Below are 26,646 nucleotides of genomic sequence, written 5' to 3'. Positions count from 1 at the left end.
ACCCAGATACATAATTAGAGTGTGAAGAAATTACAAAATGACTTTTTTGCAGAAAACTTAAACCATCATTGACTAGACAACCTCATCTCTTTTCTCCTGGATCTTGTGAATGTCAACAGATTTCTGCTTTTATGTTACTTCTCTCAGAATCCTTCTCTCAGCCTTTCTTCTCCAAAACAAGTCAAATAATTAAGCAGGCCAGTTCTCATCTTTCCCCCCAAGGATGCGTGAGCCCTACAGTCTGTATCTTCACCGCTAACAGTAGCCCCTGAAAATGACCTACTCTTGTCAACTATATTCTGCTTGCTTTGCAGAATTATGAGAAACTGTGGAAGTGACAGAGAAATCTGGCTACAGAATCATGAAGAGTCCACTAATCAAGATTTGGTTCACATTTGGAAGCAATAACTAGAGGAGATAATTACCTGAAAAAACAAAATTTTTAACCTTTGTAGCAGTTAATTCCCCAGACCACCCAGCCTCTAGCAAAACCCTTACAAACTTTCAGTTGCCAGTAACGACTTTCTAAAACCATGAATTATCAAAGCAAGCAAGTCACCTACCTATTCAGAAAGATTTTATTATAAAATCTGTTCCACAGATGAATGACAGGAGGTGGCGATTTCAAAGTGCTTTCTGCAATGGTATACACCCAACGTATATATCCAACACAACAGATTTCATAGTGGTCACAACTGGGTAAAAAGTCACTGAAAACATTACCCAAATCCTGTGTATTTTAGTAAGATCAAGATTTCAATTATTGCTTCTTTTATGAAAACTTGTGCATATTTGCTCCTATGAAAATCATATTTACTGTATTTCAAACACTGTTTCTGTTCTGGTTTTGCTGTGAATATTTTAATTCCCCTAAAGAAACATTTTAGGATTACTTCAGTGATCTTAAGAACACAAGGAGTAAAATCATACCTAAAAGACACTGTTACCAGAAACAAAGGGTATATTTTAGGAGGATATTGATGTCTGCTACATAAGAAAAATATTACAGAGAAATGTATCAGGAAATTCAGAATTGATGGAATGCATATTAATTCCAAAAACTGCATTTGTCTTGCAACTTGGCTGCTTAAGAAAACATGATTTAGTTGGATTTAAATAAATAAGGATAGTATTGCTGGTTGTAAAGAACCTAAACTATATTAATAGAACTAATAGAACTATATTAATGAGTTTAAAGATATCTGTATTTTTTTCATGTGTAAATTACTTTTTCAAGTGAAAAATGTACAGATATCTTTGAACTCATTAATATATCAATGCTTAAGATGTTACAGACCCTCCTTTGCCATCCTAGCCAACATCTCTTGGCATTAATAGGCCTTCTGAGTCCTTACATGTTGTATACAATCCAAATATGTTTAAGAAAGACTCTAAATAGTGGACAACTAAATTGCCTCAAATATTCTCAGGTCTGTACAAGCATCTCCTGCATTCATGCCTCATGCCTCATTCCTGAACAAAAGTAGAAGATGAAACATAAATATTTCAATTTATCCAGTTAAACATCCAATGCTGCTGGAAGAAAGAGAACACGTGTTCTAATATTACTACTAAATGCTCTACAAGTCACAGCAAATACATGCTTATAAAGTCTTTTCTGCTTGGTCTAAAATATCACTCTCATTCCTAACATTCACTTGTTGGTCATTTATTATTGCCTCTACAAAACATGTTCACCCTCTCTCTCTCTGCCATATTATATTCATAGGCATAGCTCCAAGATTCTTGTTGAAGCATGGATACAGTTCATGCTGTGTCAGTACTGTAATGTGGTTGATTCTTCTTGGCTTGCATTCAAGTCAACTGCTTAAAGAGCAAAAAAAATTGCCAATATTAGTCTTAATTTCTCTTAATAATCAGATAGACTATAACAGCCAAAATAACTTTTCACATAATGCATAACTGCAATTCATCTACTAACTGTACTAGCTAATGTGATATTTCCTAGATTGTTAAAAGGTCAGACCTGTTACAAGAAAATGATTAAATCCCTGAAATTTTAACTTTTGAAGCAACTTTGTTTTATGAACTGTTTATAACATCTATTTTCTATGGACATTGTAGTTTGATGAAAACCTGCTTTTGAAAAAATTAAAAGCAAATCTCACTATTACGTCCATTTTTCATTTGCACATATAATTTTTTAGAAAACTTCCTTTAAATATATATTTTATGGTTGAAATATTCTATGCATGGTGTCTACTTTATTGTAACTATCTAGCTGCCTATGAAAGGTGTTTTAACTTTCTGATTTACTTTGTCTTAATTGATTTACTGGTAGTGGTGGGGGAAGACAAATTCTTCTGATACACAGCTGTATCAGAAATACAAAAAAAAGTCTTACAAATTGATTAATTTTTGAAATCTTTACTTTGCAGATAAACACACTAACAACAGAGCATACTTAGTTTTCAGAAGATGGCTTTGCATTCATACAGGATGGCTTTCTTTGAAGAATTTTCAGTTTATCTTTTTAGCATTTCCTTGTAAACCAATTCTTTTAATTTTTTTATTACTGAATTTTCTTTTGCATGCTGATAGTTTTGTAGTATTAAGTTGCTCCAAATTGTTAGCATTAGGCATTTTATGTACCCTTCATGCAAGACTATTGTATTTGTAGTCCAATTGGCTTCTGAAGTCCTACAGAGCATTGGATCTTATCTGCTTTTAATAGTAGCGGAATTTCCTATCTAGTTTTTCAATCTTCCATATAGGATTTTTTTTTCTAGTACATCAGTATTTTCAGAAAACCTCCTTTGCATTGTTAGCTTGACTGTATTCATATCTGACTGTATTCATATCACGTACTACGATGGTTTCATCATGACCCTCTCCCTGCCTGTGTAGGCAGGTCCTCGCAGTACATTTTCCAGGTATTTGGTTCCAAAATGTGATGGTGATACCCTATTTATAAGAAGCCCCTTCCATAGTCTAATGGTTTTCATTGATGACAAGTTTTCTATACAAAGAAAAGATAACAGTCTGGGGGAAGATTGCTCTATACAGACAGTTTACACCTCTTTTGCCAAGATCAAGGTTTTTGTGCAGGAGGTTTGCAAGGCTTATACTTGGGAAGAAGACAGTGAAAGTTCAAACTAGAAAGCAGAAATACTGAAACTTCTTATACCTTTTATAATTTCTCTAAACAGAGGTGTCACTCCAAGTAAATGTTTGGCTGTCAAAAATAAGATCAGTAGATGCTGACTTGCTCTTAGTGGGGCTTCAGAAGTCTACAATATTCCAGAAAATTACAGGTATGGACTATTCTTTTGCTTGTTTCCTGTCTTGCTAAGCAGCGGAAGCTAATAATGTGGCTTTTAAGTGAACAGCAAGCAGATTCTAAAAATGTAACCTTTCACACTTCTCAGAAGCGTTACCTTCCTGAGACTGCAGTAATATTACAAGATCTTTGTATCACTGCTCACACTACATTCTCACACAAGATTTTCTTCACAACCACAATGTGAACAGACTCATTATTTCATGTCTACAAATACTCTAGCTCCTCAGCTGAAAGAAGTATTGATAAAAATACTCTGGCTTGCTGACTAAATCTAACCAACTTCACTTGAATGCTAGTGGTGATGTGCTAGTAAAAGGATGCAAGCAGTGAGAGGGTAAATTTAGTCCATAAACACTTCAAGTAGCCCTACTCCTTCCAGGGCATGCACTGCCACAGAAAACGTATACCAGTTATTACCAAGAAAATACAGGGATAATTACAAATTCATTAGGCATCAATACAAGAACACAGTTCATATGAAGGATGAGTCAATGGGAACAATATGTATATGGCTTTAGCAGATTTGGAGGATATTAAACATAAGTGGAGAAACAAGAAACAAACAGGTTAGAATTAAAGGGGAGTGGGTAAAGGATATGGCTTTTATCATAAAAGCACAGTTTACGATAATGCCACTGACATTTGTGGGGTTAAAGCACTATGAAATAGAGTAAAACGTCTAGATGTAGTAAAACAGAACAAGGCAGCCAGGTGAGAACAAACAGCCACATCAGGGAAAAACTGTGATCATCTGATGAAGTATTCAAGAGTTAAAATTGTGAAGGACTACGTGAAGCTGGAAAAAATAAAGCTATCAGCTTGACCAATTTATGATGGCTGATAATAGAAAGGTGAAGCACGGGAGAAAGTGTCATGGCTGTCACAGTCAAACTTTGGAAACGGCATATTTTCAAAAAATATTTTGCTCAGAAAAATTGCTTATTAATGAGCTTATATGCAAAAGAACAATGCTATCTTCAGTGTGAAAGATATATTCATAGCACAAGTTGAAGCAAAAAGATTTTGTCCAGCCAAAGGGCTGTATTTAAAACACATGCTAAGTGCTGTAAGAAGAGAGATGATCAGACAAAACAACGTTTTATAATATCCCTGTGTGGGAAAAGCTGAAAGTATAAGATAGAGAAAAACAAAATAACCCAGACAGATTATTGAAATCAGACAAACTGAAACTACTGTCACCATCCAGAAATACGTAACAATAACATTTTTGTGAGCTCACTGCAAGAGATTTCCACAAAGTATAGAAAGGACAGAAATTTAAAATAATAACTTGCATTCTACTTTCTTTTTAAGAAACCATATGTGTATTTACAATATAGTTGGAAAAATAAAGGGATAAAGATGAAAGTTTATTAATAAACTACCCACCTGAGTCCTCAAATATTGCAAAGGTTTGTTCTCTCTATTTCAAGAAGAAGCACATAAGATTACAGGGAACCCAGGCCTCTAAAGAAATTCCAGCATTAGTTGGAGCTTTTTATCCAGAGCTAAAATGACTACCAGAAAAATATAAAACCATGAATATGTTTTGTTTTATTTTATTTTATTTACTAACTGCAGCAGTGTCTAAACAGCAAATGTTATTCACCTAAACTACAAACAGAGCAGCCAGGCAAAATATATCCTACCTAACTTTAGGCAATTGACTGAAGTGCTTAATTTAAAAGACTTAAAGGCTACTCTTTTTACTGCCAATAGAGCAGTTACCTGCAGAAGAACTCAGCCCATCTGAGAAAGTCTCCGTAACCTTCCCTCTACCCGTTGGCTACTGCAGTGACCCTAGTGAAGCGCCTACTAAGGTGCATCCACATCTGAACCATAGTACATTCTGTCTGAATTAATATCTCCACCAGCATCTGGTTCATTTGTGGTGATACTTCACGATTCTGATTTTGAATTACACAGTTTTTACTCTTTCTGTTAGCTCCATATTTTCTTACCAGAATATCTAGATATAGGATCTCATTTTCAAAAATGAGATCTTCATTTCCAGAATTCAGAAATGAGGCATCTGTTCTGGGTGGAAAAGCCAGCTGAGCCCACACTGAACTCTATTCCTTCTGTTACACATAGAATCAAATGTAAACTTAATTTAAAACTTCAGAAATTTTTTCCACAGATTTAGGTATGTGACTAATGTCTATCTAGAGGTTAAGAGGTTTTTTTTTTCATTCCTTTGTTTCATTTTCTTAAACACAGATGAAGTTAAGACCAAAGTATATTTCTCAGCAGGTGGCAAGGATAATAATACCACTGCATCGCAGTGAAATATTTTCCCCTCAAAAAAAAAAAAAGAAAAGAAAAAAGAAAGAAAGGAAAAGGAAAAGGAAAAGGAAAAGGAAAAGGAAAAGGAAAAGGAAAAGGAAAGAAAGATTTAGATTATTTAAGAAGAGAATTACACGAAAAAGCGACAAAGGCATGATTCTGGATCAGTAGGCTGATTTTAAAAGCAAAAATAAAACTAAAAGGAGAATCGTGAATATACTTGGAAAACCAAAAAGATAATCACAATCACAGAACTGCTTCACCTAATAAAGATCATCAGGGGTAATAAGAAACCAGTAGAGTAAGTCAGATTTTTTAGAGATATCCAGGATGGATTATATGCAACAGAAAGAATGCCAATATGACAAGTAGTCATTCAAAACTCCAGAGAAAATAATTTCAGCACTTACAATGAAAAAAATGGAAAAGATATGGAAAAAATGTTAAAATAATATAGTCTCTTAGAATGAAAGCTCAACTTGGCCATCTGGTATCATGAGATTGCTTGCTTACTTTAGTGCAGGAAATAAAAGGCAAGCTTTTACTATTAGCTAAATGCTATCTGAATGATCATCCCATAAAGTGAGAATTCACTTTTTCTTAGGAAAATAAAATAATGAATAAAGACACATCTTTTCAAGACTGCTAAATACTAGTAACTTTTTCCTACCAAAATTGAAATTCAAAGCCATCCAAGATTGTATTCAGAGCAAAGGTACACATCATTAAGATTTAATTCTATTAAAAGGAAAGCTACATACAAATAGAATTGTTCAGTAATATGTAACAAAATAGGTATGAGGGAAGTAAGTCTTCAATCTTGTACATTAGGTCGCTTTGAACAGGTAATAGCCAGTACTTATCTCATAAATATCTAGCAGTAGCAGTATAAAATACTGAACATAAACTATTTAAAAGCATACAACAAACTCCTACAACCACTCCTACTCTTAAGTGAACTCTGCACAGGCTATGAAGAAACACTCTTCTCATATATGGCACAGCTAGAAACAACATAATGCATTTAAAAGACACAGCAGATAAAATTAGTCCAACCCAGAAGATTTAAGAATCCTTCTGCAGAGCCTTAACATGTACCTTTTAAAACCTAAAAGATATAAAAAGGTAAAAGTACCACTGCGAGGATGAAATCTTTATCTAATATTTTCTTTTGAGAAATAATGAACTGCTTTCCTATTTCATAACATAAAATTTTCATAATAGTAAAAATTTTAAAGGAACAAAAAGCCTCAGCTGTGGTTCTTTGTTCATTTTTTATTGACTTAGTAAACAGACATTCTAAGACAAGGCAGGAATGAGGTTTTCCACGATCAAGGTAGCTGAACACAAATAGGGCAGTTATTAAATTGCAGATGTACAAACAATGTCACAGTTAGCTTCAGGCCTCTTTCCCATTTTTTACTAATCATGCTGTACCACAGTTCCACAATTATCTATAACAGCTTCTTTAATTCTCTGAAAGCATATTCAGGCATTGAAAAATTACTAAAAACACAGCCATCTTTATTTCAACGTGACTAGCACTGTTACACTGCTTTAGTTTTATTTCTCTTCACAGTACATTCCTTCTGAAAATGTCAGTGAGATCTTCACCGCCACTGTCACAGGCCCTCTCTAATGTACAATACAGACAAAATCAGGTTTTTACATAAGTTTTTTGGGACGTAGAGCCATTCTTGTGATTTTAATTTTTCAAAGAGACAAATATCCGGTATACATATTTCTATCAGAATTAAGTTACTGGTAAAAGAAGTCAACTGTCTAAAGTCTCTACGGGGTTAGATTTTAAATCTATGTACAAAACTTAAAAAAAAAAGAAAGTCTTATACAAAGAAGCTTGCTTGCAGTATGTGGGATGGGCTAGCACTCTTTAATAGCATTAGCCCAGTTTGGCAATCGTGCATTACGAAATTTTTTACATCATATTTACGTAGCAGTAGAACCATCTGGACTAGACGCAAGGGTACCAACTATGTTTGAGTTACATCTCTAGTCATCTGTCTGTTAGAATTTATCTCTTCATACTATTGCATGATGTAAAGAACTGAATAAATTATAAGTGCATTCAGGCTGAACTGGAGTATCTCCTATTTCCAGATGTGTTTTTGAAACATAGAATGCTACTTTCCTCTAAAGAATTTTAAAACTGAGATAATAAAAGAAACTTGAACAAAAAGGGTATCACAAGTTTTAATTGACAAAATGCTATATATTGTCTTACTCTCAAATTTCTAGTGTGTAGAAACAAAAGCCAGAATAATAACTCAAATTAGCTGCAGCCATTTGCATAGTATTCCTGCCGGTCTCACGCAGATCATCAGAATAAGACCAGCAGTCGAACTGCAGAAAGAAAGGGGAGGCTGCTCTGGCAAGGTCCACAGTAAAGAGGAAACATCCACTAACTTTAACAATAATTATAGCAACGTATTTAACTCAAATGGCTTTATGGCTTATTTGTGTTTCGGTCACAAACAGTACATGGCCTTAATCTTAACTGCACAATGTCTATATGAACTGTAGTTTTCTTAAAGTAAAACCACAAACGTTACGAATTACTGATTAGGCAAGCAACACGCTGAAGGAATTCATTTTATGAATCATTAATCATAACAGTGGTATTAACCACTTAACTATTCATTTCTTCTAGGCGCAGACTATGGAATTACAGCTCTTATTACCAAGGCACCGAGGCTGTGGGCGGATGCAGCATTGCTCATTGTACTGAGGACAAGCGTTTATGGAAACTGCTAAGAAAAATTATGCTCCAGAAAGATTCCTCTTCTATGCAGAATTTGAACTAGCTCCATAGGTTCTAAGTGTATACAGATTAGAAATTACTTTTCAAAAGATGAAAGCAGGCAGTGTTGGTATAAATATGCAATCTTTTTTCTTCATTTAAAATGTTTGAAATCTTTGTTTATATATTTATGTAAATGCTTTAAAAACAATTTTCAGCCAATATCTTGCGATGCCATTCAACAGGGAAAAAAAAAACAATGAGAAAGCAGTATTACTGTGGAACATATTACACTTGTGTGGGGATGGCATATATGCTATATTCCTCAGTTTCCAATGTGTACATTATCTGTGTTCAGTTTACCCTTAAATATCAGGTTTTCCAAAAAATAAGTTTTGATAGCTTTTAGTACCACTGAAGGTGTTCACTGTGGCTTACGCTTGTTCCTAGTGCATAATCTAGTTAATAAATACTGATGTTTGTGGGAGAGTACAGTAAAAAATCCTCCTCTGGATAATATTTAATATATCAGTTATTGTCAGTATAGTCTAAGACTTAGTATACCTTGATACCCAGTTAGCTAGTTAGTTGGGTATGCTCTGTAGTTTATTTTTCATTAGAAATTTAATTTGTTGATACTGATGGTGTTTTCAGAAATATCCAGCTCCAACAGCTACCAAGCGACAAACCACTCACCTAAGATGCAGGAAAATCAAACTCCAACTGATATTGAACAGATACACTCAGAAATCTTAAAATACTTACAGGTCCAAATAGTCAACACTACCAGCATGAGAAACCTGTATTTAAGTCCCAGCACAATTCAGTAACTTTTTGAATCTAGGTTTTCTAAAGTCGCAATGGAATGGCCTCTCCACATCAGAGATAACATAGGAGTAAATAACCATCTGTTTCTCATTTAAAAATAAAACAAACCCTGATGACAGCTCTCAGCTTGTCCCAAAGTGGAATGAGCAGGATTTCTAAAATAAGTAAGAAAAACATTTCTCACATAGCACAGCAGAAGGCTTTGCACGCTTTTGGTCCCGTTGCAAAAAGCTTACACTGCTGAGAGAATAAGCTTTCCCATTCAGCTAATGAAATATGTTTCTTCAAAAACAGTTACTTAGTGATTAAGCAACACAGAGACCGCTTTTAATATTCTACATTTTCCTTTGCTAGGATTTTTAACCACTAGAGTGAACTGTCAGAAAATATTAAAGAAACAAAACCAAAAATAAACTTCATAACTTACTACAAATCTATAAAACATGCTGAAATTGTCTTAAGTACAAACGCTGCCTTATCCACTTACCCAGGCACTGACGCATCTGCCGCAAGTGGTGATTTTGAAATCCCCATAGAGATCCTTGATGGCACCAGTTGTAAAGAATCCCTCCACCATCAGCAAAATGCCATATACAAAGAATGCAGCTGCTACACCATATATCACATACTTGAAGATGTCAATCCTGTACAGGAACAGCAAAAGTTATTTATCCACATAACTGTTTAAATCCAACTCTGAAAAATGAGAGCCTTTAAGCATCAAAGTTTGTACTCTGGAGTTAGCTTAAGTGCTGATGTGCTATAATGATAATTTAAGCTGAGGACAGGAGCGAACTTTGGAATAAAAGAGCACTGATACAAAAAACATAGGGTCATTTAATTTAATAAAATGTAAAAATTAATCTGCATAGGTAAGATGGAACAATTTATCTGAATAATTTGAAAGTAAGTTAATTATCTTTTTTTTTCATCCAGATAAAGTAGAAAGAAGAAAAGAAAAAGGAAGCAAGAATCTGACACATTCCCTGAGTAACACATTATACCCATCATTTAGGTGTCATTTCATTTTAGAAAAGATACTCTGTCACAACCTTCAATAAACCTTTCTACATGTGCAGGTAGTTCTTAAATTGCAGTCTCAATCTCTCCTATCCTCTCCTCACTATAATTTTTTTTTCACTTACACCTCAGTGGGCAAAGTGTCTGACACAGAAGAATAAATGCATCATAAGAGACCCAACTTAAAAAGAGACTTCAAACAAGGAATAGGTATTGCTCAAACTATAGCAATAAGGTTGGCTCATCAGGTTGCGGCAGGGCTTTGGGACCACCATTTCATGGAGCCAGGGCTGGTCCCAGTGTGACCAGCCCTGGAAGGCCCATGGTTGCACACACAGTTTCTTGGGCCATCCCGTGGCCCAGCAGTGTCTGGAAGCTTGACCGTGCCAAAAGGAGGCTCTGCCTGTTCCTGAGTGATCCTCTCGCCCAGAGGTCATGACAAGACCCTAGGATGGAAGTTCCTTTAGAGATAAGGATTAATACCCCTATTTTTATGAGAAGAAATAATTAACAGTACAGTTTCTTTAGGATCATACTTTTAAATTTCACTCAAGAGATATCTCTTAGTATATGTTTTACAATAACAAGTCCCCAAAGTTCATTAAAATATCTTTTAATTTGAATGGTTTTCAAGGGATTCAAACTCAGATTCAACTGCACAGTTAGCATTTCAGATATATTCAATATATCTGAATATATATTGAATTCAGACATACTGTGCAACTACAGCTTTGCTGAATGTATGTTAAGCTTGCTTTGAACAGGGTCACAAAAATGCACTTAAACTTATGACCAGATGGGGAGAAAACAAGTATAATAAATGAACTCTGTTGGCTTCTATTAGAATATTTTTCACAAGGCGCAACTGAAAGGTTCTGGAAATGAGACAGGATAGGATTTTCCTAACTTATTCCAGTAACAACAACAACAAAAGTCTTAACCTTTTCCATATTACTTTTTCTTTCATAGCCAAGTGAAAACTAGGATAAGTTGACATTTGTACGAAATAGACACATGAGCTGTTCGGGATGCACACATCATTTTAGTGTTGTAAACAGTATTAGACATTGAAGATGCAAAGATGAAATTTATTTCAATAATTGCAGATTACATTGTAAAAATTCCATTTTCCTGCTTTTATAGTAATTCAGCCAACGTAACATTATTTTAACAGAAAAATCAAATTATGTGTTTTTGAGCCTTTCTTGACTTTATTGATGAAAATGAACTTACGATAGGAAACAAACAGATAGTGATCCTATGAGTATGCCATAGGATCTATTCCAGCTCCTACATTATACACCTTATAAAAGTGAGACATCCACCAGTGGCTGGAGCATGGGAGTTCTGCCAGCAGCAGCTCCTCGCAGACCTCAGTGTGCTCAGCCCAGTAGAAATTACAAGCTGTCATAGACCTAGAGGGATTAAGGCATTTAGAAGGTCCAGAGACTATTTCAGCCCTTGCAACAGCTCTTTAAACCATCTGGGCCGAGCCTCCCACTGAGCTGCTCGTATCCAAAAGCGTACCAAAATTTCGTTCCTGGGTTTTTCCCTCAGGATTATGTGTAACTAAAGGAATAACTGTCTTCTAAGTCTGGAAAATACAAATAATTATAAGGAAAATACATTACATTATTAAGGAAAATAATTATAAGGAAAATAATTATAAGGAAAATAATTTCAAGGAAAATACAAATAATTATACACTAACCAAATATAGAAATCAATTTCTTCCTCACACACTTCCTACAAAGAGAAGTAGTAAAATCTCTACTGATTTGATTACATGATATGAAATAGCCAGACTTATTCCAAGGAGGAGAGATCCGATATGATGCAAAGAGCAAAAAATAAAGGAAAATTGTGAAACCATCATTCACTACCGCTTTAAAAGTCAAATGGAATTGTATTGAAATGCAACTACTAGGATTGCTATACTTAAAACAAATTACAACTTAACATTTCATCATACGTACTGTTGGTTTTAGATTATTCTAATCTAATCTAATAAAGTTCATATAAACTTTGATCTCTCAGTGAAATTATAACAGATAATAAAATGTAGGCCGTGTAAAATGGAGATGCCATTCTTTAAAAATGAAATCTGATTCTTGGTGAATGAGCTCAGGGAGATTAATGGCCATCTGTGTTGCCATGAAGTCTCAGATGCTGAGGAGAGAGGAGCAGAGCAGCCAGGGAGGCAGGGAAAGGCAGGAGGGGTGAGGAACAGGAGCCAAGGGGTGAGCTGAGCAGGGACAAAGCGGAGGACCAAGTGGGGCTAGCGCTTGCCCGGATCAGGTGAAAAGGCAGTGGCTAAGCAGTAAAGGAAGCAGAGACAAAAAGACCTATAAAGATATATTTTGTGCCTCCGGCAGGATTTGAAAGATATACGATAGGGGAAGACTAAAGCTACTCTAAATCAGAAGAATAAAAAGAATGACTACATAAGACAGGAGTCCTATGGATATAGGACGATGCATATATAACGATATAATTAAAATCTTGAAGCCTTTGTATAAAAGGACAGTGAATCAAGTTCGCAAAGGCAGTCTTGATTTTAACAAATTCAAGTCAATTATTCAATCCTTAAGCACTAACATAGGTTGCTGGATATACAAGCTTATGTGAACATGTATATACAGAACGTAGTTTTATATAAGCCTATATATACACACACTCATATGCAATATTATAATAAACTGAATGAGTATCTAAAAGTAAATTTAATGTGAAAAAATCTTGAAATTCGTTAAAATATTTTTATAGAATAATATAAAGTGTATTTTCTATACTTAATCTAGTAGAAGCTTTATGGGTTCCAGGTCAGATTTTTTTCACAATATTATGTTCAGAAATCTTACAAATACAAACATAAATTTATCTCTCTTTTCAACAGGTTTTTGATTTAAACCAAACAGATCTGAGTACAGAGTTTCAATTTTTACTGTTTCCCTACTGGTGGTCATTAAGTATTTCGTATTAAGCAGACTTCCTAATCTATTAGGAATACATTAATCTGTATCTGGAGTCTATCCAACACGATAAATATGAAAATAGCTCTAGAGGAAACACTTTCTTCCCCTTACAGAAGTCATTGATGGAAGCTGCCAGTGCTAACACCTTAAAAGAACAAAATGGCTGTAGCTGAGAACAGAGTAGACTTTCCCAGCAGAAACAAGTCAAAGGTGGCTGAAAACATTTTTAGTGAGCCACATCTTTGTTGCAGATTTCCTACTGTGTGGTACTTTGGCAAATTCAAGGATAAAAATTTCACAGCAAGTAAACTCAAACTGCTGCACGATCGTGTCTATGCGGAGCAGGCTTTTGAGAAAAGAGTGCTGTGACAAATGAAGCATCGTACTGTGGTTGAGACTCTTGCAGATCAAGCGGGCTCATATTAATTATTTTACACTCTTTCAAAAGTACTTCAATATTCAATCAAAAAGTTAGTGAAATAATCCTGGAAGGTCCAATGGTTCTTTGGTGAAAAAAATACTTACGTTTAAAATGAAACATGTTTGCTAAGCTGAAGAGGACTCCTCAGATGTCCACAAAAACATCTTATCTCAGCATCTTACCTGGGTAAGGCAGGTGTGCGCAGATAGGAAAGGATATACCTATTTGCTTATGAAGCAGAAAATCAAAATTGGCTGCTCTGACTGGAAATATCTGAGTACTCACAGGATATACACAAAAATATTAGGATCAAAATAATCTATTTGGATTACCTGGTATGTCTTCCAGCGTAATAATAAACACAGAGCACCATTGAGCTCCTTGTGCACAAACATAGATACGCTAGATTAACATCTCAGCAGTTAGAGTCTTATTAACTACTCTTAAAAAATTGCTAATCATTCTCAAAAAAATGATAAAAGCTTAACCACACAAAACATGAGTCCAGAGCAAGCGAGAATGTTCACCTAAATTAGCTTTACTCACTCAGAATTAAACCATTCAGCCATCTGGCTTTGGAAAGAATAAAACAGGCTGTCTACAACTGTGGGATACTATCTGCAAATTCTCTAAACTGTCTTTCTTTCCCTTTTCCCTTTTCTTTCTCATGAGACTTTTCTAGAACAAATTATTGTGTTCTTGGGAGGAACAAACATCATAAATTTTTGCAAAAATCTCCACTCTTCTGGCTACAGATGCTGATCACTTGCTGTGGTTTTAATATTTTGAGAGAGGAAAGAGGATACAAACAACAGATCTTCTGCTTGATATTTGTAAGAAAACATTTTGCCACTACTCAAGCTCCTAGCGTTACGTTTTAGCTTCTGCAAACTATGTCTGGAAGTAATAAAGTTCTGGGCTTGAGAAGCTAATGCTTGTCTGGTGTATACTGTTCCATAATAAGTGGATTTACTAGCGCAATGGATCAACCAAGAAAAATGGTCAATATTGACCTTCTATATCTTTTACTGTGTCCTAAAAGGAATTATAAATTGTAGGAACTCTGAGGCAATTACACTATTCAGTCTAATCATGGTACACTTCGTACCCTCATTGCCAAAGATGAGTATCCAACTGGTGCACGCCAATACATATTCTTCTATCATAATGACTTGATACTGCTTTTGAACAATCAACATTCTAGCTAAAGATTTTTTTCTTTAATTTGCTTGAAAAACGAACTTATTTGCAATGAACAAGAACAAAAAAAACCATTGATTTGTCCTGCGAAACTTGATTCTCATGCTGTGCAGAAAACCCTTGCATTTGAATAATGGGTGTGCATATTTCAGCATGAGCAGGAGATAAAAGTTTAATATTACAGTGGTTCTGGTTAGTCTAGTTCATGAGTACACTAGGTTTTACTGCGAAATTGGTTTTTCAGCATTTATAATTCTAGCTCTATTTTCTCTTCCTGGATTTATAACTTAACTTCCCCAAATATAGATAATGGCATTCAGAGATGACAGGTGCTGAACAGCACACATTAGAAAACAAATTCTACCTGTACTCTCTGAATGCAAGTAGATTCAGTCAAATGCACCTATTTCTCAGCAGAGCAAAAAAGAATAAGGCAAATAAAACAGCTGCCAAAGATACTAAACATAATACAATTCCTGCTTAAAAAATGCAGCTATAGCTGGCATAGACTGTTTAGGAAAATGAGCACTGGATGTAATTTTTCCCCTTGGCGGAGGTCAGTTTTGCTGGGAATGCAGAGCATACAGTCCAGGAGCCAGGCTTTTTCATTTTTTTTTTTATGTATTCAGTCACTAGAAACTTTGACTAGTTGACACTCACCTTGAGAATGCACAGCCACGTCCGTCACTCTGTAAGAGAGCAGTACTGGCCTTTGGGATGATCCCTTTCGCCTCTCAGGGACTGATCCCAAGAGATGTTAAAAGAGAGGATTACTGCCTGCCACCTCCAGCTATCTCAAGTTTGCAGGAATAGTTTTTCAAATGTATTTTTTGAAGAGAGACAAGATATAAGGCCTGTTTGTAAGCAAGAAGGTTGGTACAGAGTCTGCATAGCTCTGCCCGTGGAAATATCTAAAAAAGGTTCTCAGGCTGTGCTGTACACCAGCTGCGAACAGTTTCCTAGAGTAAGCTCCTGATGTTACTCACTTAAACAGCTTTAGCAAGCTGTTGGTGCCATGAAGCACAGGGAAATTGTTAGCAAAAGGAGGTGACAGCAACATTATGTATCACCTCTGGGATTCAGATTTGGGTAGAGAAGAAGCAAAGACAGATTTGAGAAGAAAAACATACAATCAACAGGAGAAAATGAGGCTTTATTAATAATCATACACCATCTGCAAAGCAAGACTACAGAATAAAAAAGGTAAAAGACACTAAAACATTCTGAGTGTGGAGAAGAAAAAAGGGAAGCTAATAAGAAAATGTCAGCAAAGCTTCAGAGATTAGGGTAATACAGAGTCTAAACTTCTAATATACAGGTGGGATGTGAACAAAATTGAAGTACAGAATGCTCAGTTGAAGTTTCCAGGGAAAGAAGGACCAAAGGAGAAAGGATTAACACAGACAAAGAGGATAAGAGCAATGACGATCTTAAAAGCATTTTTTGATTAAAATAGAAATAAGAAGTATTGTAAAGAAAATAGCTTGAGTGACATATCTTTTGGTTCTCTATTTCTGCAAGAAATTTTGTATAGAATCATATCAAATTGCCTGGTTAGAGCTAAAGCCAATATAATTTGCAGGATAATGTACTATTCTATACAGGGATCCAGAATTCAACCCTAAGTATCATTTTCTAAAAGTTTGATGGTTGTTTCTTTTCTAGGAAAGGCACAGCTGACTGGTATTTCACGGAGCACCTCAAGAATCAGTACAGAATTTGCAATCTAACAGAAGAGGAATAAGAATAGCCTAAGCTACACTTCTTTTCTCTGAATATTGCAACGTTCTAGGAACAGGAAAGAATCTAGCATAAACATTTAAATAAATGTGGCTTGTCTGTGTCCAAAACACATAATTGTGACTATGACAAATGGATGAGGGTCCCTCTCATAAAGCTATTTCTGACAACCTAGCCTTGTTCTGTCTTCTCATCTCTACTAACAACCACTTTCTTAGAAACATTTTTTAAAGATAATTCCAGAACAAATCTAGAACTCTTTTTTCCTGCAGAAGGCCAAAAATACATTGGAATTAACACACAGTATTGGGCAGACGTTTAGCAAAATTACATGATGGTATCGTGCATGGTGGATACTGAATTCCCAGTAAACTTTCCTTAGCAACATGTAGTAGGAAGACTAGGGCAAAAACACACCATAAGATTTGTGAATATTTCATTACCACAAACACAAGCTTGGAGTCATGCCCACAGCACAGGAGTGAATTTATACCGAAACTCCTAAATGGGATGGTAGTACTTAATTTTACTCCTTTTAGATCCTATAGGGAAAGGTAAGTTACCTGCTGTACGGTATATGAAGCAAGATTTAGTAATATACAGATTACAAAGGAATATATGTTTTCCATTTTACACGTGTAACACTGCATTAAGTCAACTAAATCTAAAAGGAAATATGGAACTTGAAAGAGAGAGAGAAAAAAATTCATATGAAGATGAACTACCTGCTGAGAAAGGTCTCTTGCAAATGTTTCAAATCACAGGCACAGAGCAATTAGAATCAATCTAAAATTCCACATAGCCAGGAACGGTAATGTAATACAGCTGTCTGCCTAAAAGTGGTGGATTTTATTTGCACAGACAAAGACCAAAATATTCTATATTTAACATCTTTCTACTGTTATTCACAGGCACTGATATGAATTTCCTTATTTAGTTATTTCATCAAATGAGAACTACATTTTTGCAAGTACTTCCCAAATCCAATTTTACTTATATAGATACTTACTGGTTTTGCTTTTATCAAATACAGAACACTAGACTACATAATAAAACTGACTGTGTTGTAAAGGTGACTTTTCATCACTGTATAATCTTGCAAAGGCCATATTCTGGCATATTTTGTCAGATCTGGTGCAGTTACTAAATAATACCAGATCTGGTATATACTCCGCATATAATCTTTAATATATTATTTTTGTCCAGCGTTACTTTAGATGTGTTACTGCACCACTCCACTGAAAAAGAAACCGTCTTTCCTGGGTAAGCTGTGTTTTTTAAAATGAAAAAATGCATACCAATAGTATTGTGCTTTCTCTGGGGGGTTCCTATCACTAACAAGATACCTGGACGATGTAGTAGGCCTTCCTTGCAGGGATAATTTCCTTCTTATACATGCAGCTGGAATCCAGGCACAGGCACCCAAGAAGCATTAATAGTGGGAACTCTCATCTGCCTAGTTAGCAGCCTTTTTTTTATGACAGATCTCAGTGAATGAACCTTTAACTTTACAGCAGTAGGGATTGTTGTTTCATCCCCATTAGTGTTTTGGCTCAGGAATGGATTTTTTCTTTCTTTCTTTCTTTCTTTTCTTTCTTTCTTTTCTTTCTTTTTTTCTTTCTTTCTTTTTTTTTTTCTTTTTTTTCTTTTTTTTTTTTTTTTTAAGTGAATACCTCCGCTGTCTCTGCTTGTTGGGATTTGGTTCACATCATGCCTCAGAGTACCCGACATGGTTCCTATCCAGTTAAACTAATAAGTATGCTGCAGGAGTGCACCAACTGCACTCCAGCCACTAATGGATGCTCAGTCCATTGTAGCAGATGAACTAACCCAAAATAAATCCCTAAAATGTGTACTGTGTGAACAACGAATCATTAACACCAAGTATTTATGTCTACAGACCTGTTTCTATTGCCCTACTCTACTTTATAATATATATGCAGCCATATGACTCCTCCACTTAACTCTAGAATACATCTTCAGAGCTTGCATCTCAAAATACAGTAGATTCTCTGTGCATTTTGAGAAAAGGTTTGAGTAAGACAGTTCTTCTCATCCCACTGTCACCCATTTGTTTTAGGAACTTACATTATACAGTGACTCAATACATTTATAAAGCACCAGGGGTTTACTTCAGATTGTCCTACCGGTGCAGAATGATTATCAATTTATGCAGCATGCACAGTGGACACACAGTATCACATACCAAGATAAAAATTTCTATAATACTTACGTGAAATAAGATTAACTGAAAATGTTTTGCTATCACTGGAGAACTTACAAATCACAAATTTATCAAGGTACTAAAGCACAGGGGTTTTAATGAGAGTTTCTAAGCAATGCATTTGCAAAATATAATATTTTTCCTGATGTTTATATGCACATAATTACTTTAAGATATTTTTAGAGGTAGCAGGTTGATCAAATACAACATTAAAATCTAAAACCAAATATTCTTATAAACAAGTATACTTTAAAAATATTTATTGTTGATATCAAACTACCTTGTTAGTTTGGTATAGGCAAATTGAGTATATCACCAGTATATACTATATATAGCCAGTATATCACCTTTTTCCTCTCTATTCTTATTCTTGAGGTTCAGATTGCTGAATCAATGTCCAGATGAATCTTTTACTTAAAGAACAATCTGGTAAGGCTCTTTATGATGGTTGTTGGTTCCAAACCTACTACAACATGGCCCCACATAAGCTAGTAATTACTTATCCTGACACAGTGCTTCCCATGTTTTGCTTAATAAAAACAAGGTTTAGGACATTAATTCAAATTAATAGAATGCTAAGCTTTCATAAAAGAAAAAACATATAGGGAAAAACAGATTACTACGATTGCATACTAAGTGGATTATTAAAATAGAAATGTCATATGGTCCAATAAAAATACTTATATTTTTATTAGTTTATAAGAGCTAGCCTTTATTATAGATACCTTTCACAGTCACACATTAATATCAATAGCAATGTAACAATGTTAACAAAATATTAATTTTAGTGGAACTGATGTTTAACTTATGATACCTCCAAGGTCAACAAAAACAAACAAACGGAAGAGGAAAATTGCATCCATTCACCTACTTCTCAAAATATTGTTTTCAAAACTGTAAGGTAGAATTAAAAAAATTATAGGAGTGTTCTTCTGTTTTTCCAAAAAAAATCACAGAATGGTTGAGGTTGGAAGGGACCTCTGGGGATCACTTAGTCCAGCTTCATCCTGGACAGTGGAGCATCTCTAGCATTTCCAGCGGTGAACATGATGACAACAGATTTACAAATTGTAACTTCATTTAGTTTTCTATTTGGTATCACACCTTTAAAAGGAAGTGAATGTACAATGACCTAAATTAGCTTTGACTGTAGCACGTAAACGTTGTTAATCTTTCTTTCAGGAGGGTTTCCTCATTTTATACTCTTAAACGTGATTCCCTTGTTTCATGGCCTATATTTCACAAGCAAATGACAGATGGCACTAACTGGCCTTGCATACTAGAAAGAATGAACTGCAAAAGGATGCTGCTGGGAAATACACCAACCATGTACCTTGTGCTGCTGATTCCTGAAAACCCTCTTCTGGAATATGTTCCAAACACTATGAAAGTAAAAAATTTTGAGCTCACACAATATATGTTCAACACTCAGCCATCTATTTCGACTAACTTTGGAATCTTGTCAAAGTTGGTGATTAAGTGAACCTATTTATACTCACTACTTTACAGATTCACTGTATGCTGCAATTTATTAATTAAGTTATTAAAAGACTGCCTGACTACCACATCCACCTCAAGCAGACTACAGAGCTGCTAAAGTGACAAAGTGGGCAACAGAAAACATCAACCTCTTACAGTTAAAATAGCATAAAGCCAATTTTTCTCAGAATAATTTTAACAACCGTTCATTTTTTTTGAATTCTTCTGAATCACGGGGAACTAACACAAGCACCCTACGTCCACTGAAAGAATCCACATCCCAAATACAGCTCATGACTCTTCTGTATGGTTAATCCCCCAAATATGAATTTCTTCACATGGGAAAAGAAAAAGGATACACACAGAACAGTGATAAAAGTGAAGTCATCTGGGAGTATGTGAAATGAAGTTTCACAGAAATTATTCAGAAAGCAATATATTTAGCAGTCAGTTCTGATAAAAATGTCACCCATTGATAATTCATAATGGGTTTTTATAATCATCCAGTTTATTAAAGATTTATAGATTTAGGAACAACTGTGTAAAGACAGAGGAGTCCACGGTATTCAGCTTTGTTACTGAGGTGCTCTCTCCATAATGAATACTTGCTTGTTTACTATGTGTTCTGATGCATTGAGACACATTTGAACTATTTTAGCTTCCAAGATTTTATAATATCTGTTTTTTTCCTGTGCCACCCTGAAGAAATTCAAATTGAGCTGTAATCCAGTAGTTTTAAACAAAATCCTTTTAAACAAAACATTGTTACTTTTCAGAGAACCTATTGTTATTTAGCACCATGTTACAGATTGGTTTTGTTTTGTCCAGAACAAGCTCTTTGCTATAAAAGCATTATTCCACCCAGCCTCTCTCCGGGATATCTCCTGTACTCTAGAATTACTAATGGTGATCATTCTATACGTTTGCTTAGAAAGAAAATAATAAATTTGAGTAAATTAGTTTATATATTTAAGGAATTTTAACATCAGCTGCAAATTTTATTCTTCATTTTGTATATCAAAATATACTACTGTATACTAATGTATACAAAATGCTATTAGTATTTGCAAAACAGATGTGAGTGTTTGTTAGGAACGGCAGTTGGTATGTATTACTTGAATTCAAACAATAACCCAGAGAACTGGAACCAGAATCTACGTTTGCTCTGCCAAATTAACTCTTTTGCTCCTCTTCTGTCCCATGGATCTGGCGCTCTTGGTTGAACACCTGACTACGGCGTGGTGGAGCAGGGACTGTCAGCTCCGACTGGGCTGAGATGGGGGCTTGCGGCTAGGGGGTCTTGTGGGGGGGAGACAGGGAGTGCTGGTGGTGCTGCTGTAACATGTGCTTTCTCAATGGCTTTCTCAGATTCAGGTACCTTGGCTTTTCTTTTTAGGCACATAAAGGGTGGTTCAGATCCCCTTTATGCCCTGGAGAGAAGTGATACCTTCTCTATAGACGTCCACTTCTCCTTTTAAATTGCAATGAGAAGCTATATTGGCAAAGCTAAAGCATGAAGGATGAGTTGTATTGTTTCAGTTCTGAACAAATACACATATGGGCACAGCTAAAAAAGCCCTTATTTCCTACTGTCTATATAAATAGTTCTTAGAGATTGATTTTTAGACTGAATGACATTTGAAACCCACTATGATGATAATAATATAGACAGAAACCATAAGCATGATTAAATGGAGTTTAACGCACTGCAGTCCATTACAGAATTTGCCTAACATATTTATCACTAATGGACAGACTCCAGGTTAGTCTGAGGCACTTTAGAGCATTAGAAGTATTAAAAGCCAGAAGCTCTTAAATAACTTTAAAAGTATAATATAATGGGGCACGTTGTTATGCTCTTTTTAATTATTATATGTAATCAGAACATTAAACCGATATATTTAACTTCCATTTAACTATGTATGATTTTGAGAATGTAGATATCACATGGTGTGTTACTATTCACATAATTTTTTTGTGTTTTTTGACTTTCAAAGTAATATTATTTCCACAGGGTGTTTTTACTGCCAACTGTTAATCAAGAGTTGTGACAACATATCAAGTATAGACTCTCCCTAGAAAAGTATCTTAAAAGGCAGAGTAATATCTACTTAAGCAGGTGCAAAACTGACATGTGCAAATTACTTGAGAACCACACAGTTTATCCAGTTACAGACAATAGCTCATCTGCTTTTAGTCAAAATATTTACTCCCTCTCTCCTTAAAGACTTTACTTTAGAGACATCATTCACAACTGAAGTTAAGTTGAAGTTCCAATCCCAGTAGGTCTGCCAATGAAAGAACTGGCTTTAGTAAGTCTTTAGATAAAACAAACAGATGAACAGACCAAAAATCTATGGACAGAGCCAAACAATCAGATGTCGAGAAAAAAAAAATCACCTTTTCAGTTTCTTAATCATTTCCAGTGAATTATCTGCATTTGAACTATGGCCCTTGACTGATATTTGCACTTAAGCATTTGACAGAGAGAAGCTGGAAAACTTGCTATGAAGAGAAAGCATCGATTTGCGGCTGTTCTGCACTAATGGCTTCCTAGGGACTAATAAAATAAGTTAGAGCCTAATAAAATGACTGATCTTTCATTCAGGATAACAATGAACCTTAGCTGCCAAGTCAAGTCAGATTCATTATTCTAAGTGACAAGCCAAAAAAGGCAAAGCAGAAGAAACATATTTCCCACCAACCCAGTACAATATTGTACAAGAACATCTAAATGCCTCATGCCTAGGCCAATGAAATTTCAAGCACAGAAGTGGCATACTTATTCAGTATATTCCTCTTGCTGGCTACTAATTCAATAAACAAAACTGCAATGTTCACAAAGCAGCCATAGGAAGGATGGTGATAATACAGCACCACATAAGTCAAGGGATTAAGATTCTGATTCTAGCTACCACTAAAATAGTGGCACCAAGTAAGATCAAACATCTATCTTTCTCATCTCATACAGTGAATATAAATGGTGGGCTCAAGAAGAATAAGAACAAGAAAGTCCACAGGATACTTTCTCCCAGCCCTCTTCCAATCTCTGGGACTTTTTAGCTGAGTAGATCTATATGTCATTAGAAACCATCAATAGATTTGTCTTCCATGGACTTACCCAGTCTTCCCTTGAATGCACACACACTTTTGGCATCCATAGTGCACAATTAGTTTCACAGTGGCAACTGAAGAACCACTTCTTTCTTCTGAACCTGGCTTCCACTAGTTTCCATTGGTATCTCCTACTTTCTCCAAGAGAGAACAATCTAGCCTTTTGTATCTCCTTCACACCATTGCAGACCTCTATCACAACACTGCTCAGTCACCCCTTTTCCATAGTGAAGGGTCCTTATATACACAAGATATACCTCTAATCACCTTTTTTTCCTTTCTTTGGGACACTACAGTTCTGGGGACCAACACTGTATGCAGTATTCATGATATGGATGCAAGACGGATTGATACAGTGGCGTAAGTATGTTCTCTGTTTCTCTATGCCTTTCCCAGTAGTTACTGGTATTTGATTCGCTTTTGATCACTACTGAGCACTGAGCTGGCATTTGCGTGGAAGTATTTATCATAAGATGTCTATATTTTGATGAATGACCTCTGGCAGATCACTTCTCCACAAACATTCAAGAAAGAAAAACCTTACAAAAGTGCAGATAGGATTCTTCAGCTTCAGTTAGGAATATTAGTGGCAAAAAGAGGATTTTAGAATCCAAGTACCTAAGGAAATCATGTTACAATGAGACAAGAAAATAGATGTCATTTAGATTAAAGGAGATGCTCAACAAAAGTAATATTGCAGGTTTTCTTCATAAAACCTTTCCCAAAATATGTTTTCAGGACTAACAAGGCATGAAACTTCAAACTAGTTGAATTGTAGGAAAGTCAGAGGCAATAAAGTTTTGAAACTTCAAGTCCCATGGTTCTGCATAACATGTCAGTTACCTTCTTATTGTATTTGTTCCCTCAATAATGTTACTTGTCGCACACTCCTGCTTCATCTATTTGAAGTATTCAGCAGAAAATTTTGCATATTTTAGCAGAGAAAATTTCACAAGATGTAAGCAGACATGTTATATGAAATAGATTCATGTATATATGAAGTAATTTTTAGTATTAAAATGCTTATGATAACTACTGGATATTAAATTTTATTACAAATTACTTGTATATAGTAAAATATCAGCTCTGTCAAAATTTTATCTGCTGAGCTTATCTGACATAAAATCATACTTTCCGTGATCTTTATTGCAGCACATTTTCTTGAATCTAATTTATGCCCCACAATTGTCTGCACAATTTTTAAGCAGCTTTAGAAGAAAACAGTTAAAAAAAATTAGTAACTTACATGGTAAAGACATCAATAACATCTCCTGCAGATCTTGTCATCTCAAAGTAGGTTTGCAGAATGTTGACAGTTCCTGAAAGCGCTTCATGTCCACAACCACAGAAGAGCGCGACTCCCGCGTACAGCAGGATGGTGGCAATCAAAGACGCATAGGGAATACCCCCCAGGCATTTGATGCAACACTCAAAGCACCCTACAAGAAAGGCAAGTTATATGTTAATATATTATACCAAGGAAACAAAAAGAAAGTTTTATGTTTTCATTCAGAGCAGGTTACAGTGTCAAACCTAGGTTATACCTCTATTCGCAGTTCCTTTTGCTCTGCTAATGGATTCCTGAAGAGAAGCCGGAGTAACAGAAAAAACTGAGAGAAAGTATCCAGTTCTTTTCCCTCCATCACCACAGGCTTTTTTTTTTTTTTTTTTTTTTTTTTTTTTTTTTAATAAACAAGTGTTTATGCGTCACTCAAATACCTCACTATACTAGGTGAAAATATATGCTAAAAAGGCACATAATTAGAAACAACTGAAGAAGCTGAATTTCCTCTCAACTTGTTTTACCCTCTGCAATGCTTCCTAACTGAGGCTCATTGCTCTTGAATTGTACCAGATTCATCTTTTGTCCTGCCATCAGAGCCTAGACAGCACCTTAGGGAAGATGAACACGCACAGGGGAAAATTCTGAAGAAATGCACTGACTTAGCAGCCAGAACCTTTATTTTCTCCTAAGCATTACCCGTTTATATCACAAATACAGGATTTGGATAGAAAAGAAGGATAGAAAAAAAGGCGACATATAAATTGTAAAAGTTTATAAAGGCAACAAAAAATTAAAAATTAAGTATAGGATGCTCAACAGACACAAGTCAATATATTGTTGCACACTGCAAAAGCTTTAGGTTACTCTACATCACAGAAATACCAGGGATATTTTTAAAACAAACATACAAAAAGCCTTTCTTTAGATAAAGTATGTCTACACTGCTGAAAGCTAGCAAACTGAAACAGCAGGAGCTGTTTTTCTGCAGCATTGTGGAGCTCCACATGGGCTAATTGTCTATTATATGCAGTATATTCACACTGCTATTCTACTTTACAAACAAAACTACATGTAGGCTCTGCATATAATTTTATATTTTTTTCCTGTGAGTTAGTCAGTTCTTATTTCCTTTAGCCTAATGACCAAAGTGGACATTTAGTCTGTCAGCTCAAACATTAATTTTCTGCTTTTTGTGAATAAATATTAATCTGCTTATTTTTAAAATATCTCTATATATTTAGCAGCTATTTATAAACATCAAGAATCTCTTGAGAGAATAGTTTCAGCCATTTTCAAATATACACATATTTCAGTTAAATCTCTATAATTATCAATATTATTGAGTTTTTATAAAGTTAAATTTCTATTGAAATTTTATAAATATAGGTATTTTACTATGAAAGGCAGCATTTGAACTGCTGGATGACACATACAAGAATAAATGAAAAAATATACCAATATTTAAATGTGTAAAGTACAAGACAAACAGTTTCAAAACCTGGAGTAATACCAAATATGTATGCCAGTTGTGTCAACAGAAAGGAAGATATAGCTTAAGACTAGTCCTTTCATTTAAGGACAAATTACTGTATCACAACCATCAGTAAAATACCAACTTTAAAATGTACACACCCATCCTATACAAATAACATAATATAATATAATAATATAAATGCCTATATAAATATTAGAAAAGAGTTCTTCTACACTCTAAAAGGCATAAAAATAAAAAATATGTTAGGCATTGAAGAAGAAATATAGGAAAATAGGTAACTGGTTTCAGAGCTTCTCACAGAATTCCCAGTTGCCCTTCTCAGCACAGAGTAACAGCAGAAGCACACCTCAGGAGAGGAGTAACACCAGGCACTTGTCAGCAGTGCGGGAAATAGTAAAAAGAGGAGGGAAGATGATGCTAGAGTGATAATGGGAGCAATATACTTGGCGCCATAAGGTCAAAGATGGGAAAGTAAGCAAGACCTAAACATTTGGCAGGACATATGGACTGTAGGGAG

The 26,646-nt window shown here is 35.2% G+C and overlaps 1 protein-coding gene across 1 annotated transcript in view; it reads right to left on the bottom strand.

Annotated features, from left to right (window-relative positions):
* Nucleotides 1-26,646, bottom strand: part of GPM6A (glycoprotein M6A) — a 41,774-nt gene that overhangs the window by 13,986 nt on the left and 1,142 nt on the right. The window contains exons 2-4 of the mRNA XM_062574543.1: nucleotides 24,894-24,930; nucleotides 24,596-24,798; nucleotides 9,664-9,820 (exon numbers count right to left, since the gene is read on the bottom strand). Coding sequence (XP_062430527.1) covers nucleotides 9,664-9,820; nucleotides 24,596-24,798; nucleotides 24,894-24,930 — 397 coding nt within the window. The remainder of the gene's footprint in view (nucleotides 1-9,663; nucleotides 9,821-24,595; nucleotides 24,799-24,893; nucleotides 24,931-26,646) is intronic.

The sequence above is a fragment of the Rhea pennata genome, chromosome 4, assembly GCF_028389875.1.
Source record: "Rhea pennata isolate bPtePen1 chromosome 4, bPtePen1.pri, whole genome shotgun sequence".
NCBI classification, from domain to species: Eukaryota; Metazoa; Chordata; class Aves; order Rheiformes; family Rheidae; genus Rhea; species Rhea pennata.
The sequence above is the reverse complement of the archived record's forward strand: the minus strand, read 5'-3'. Positions and strand labels throughout refer to the sequence as shown.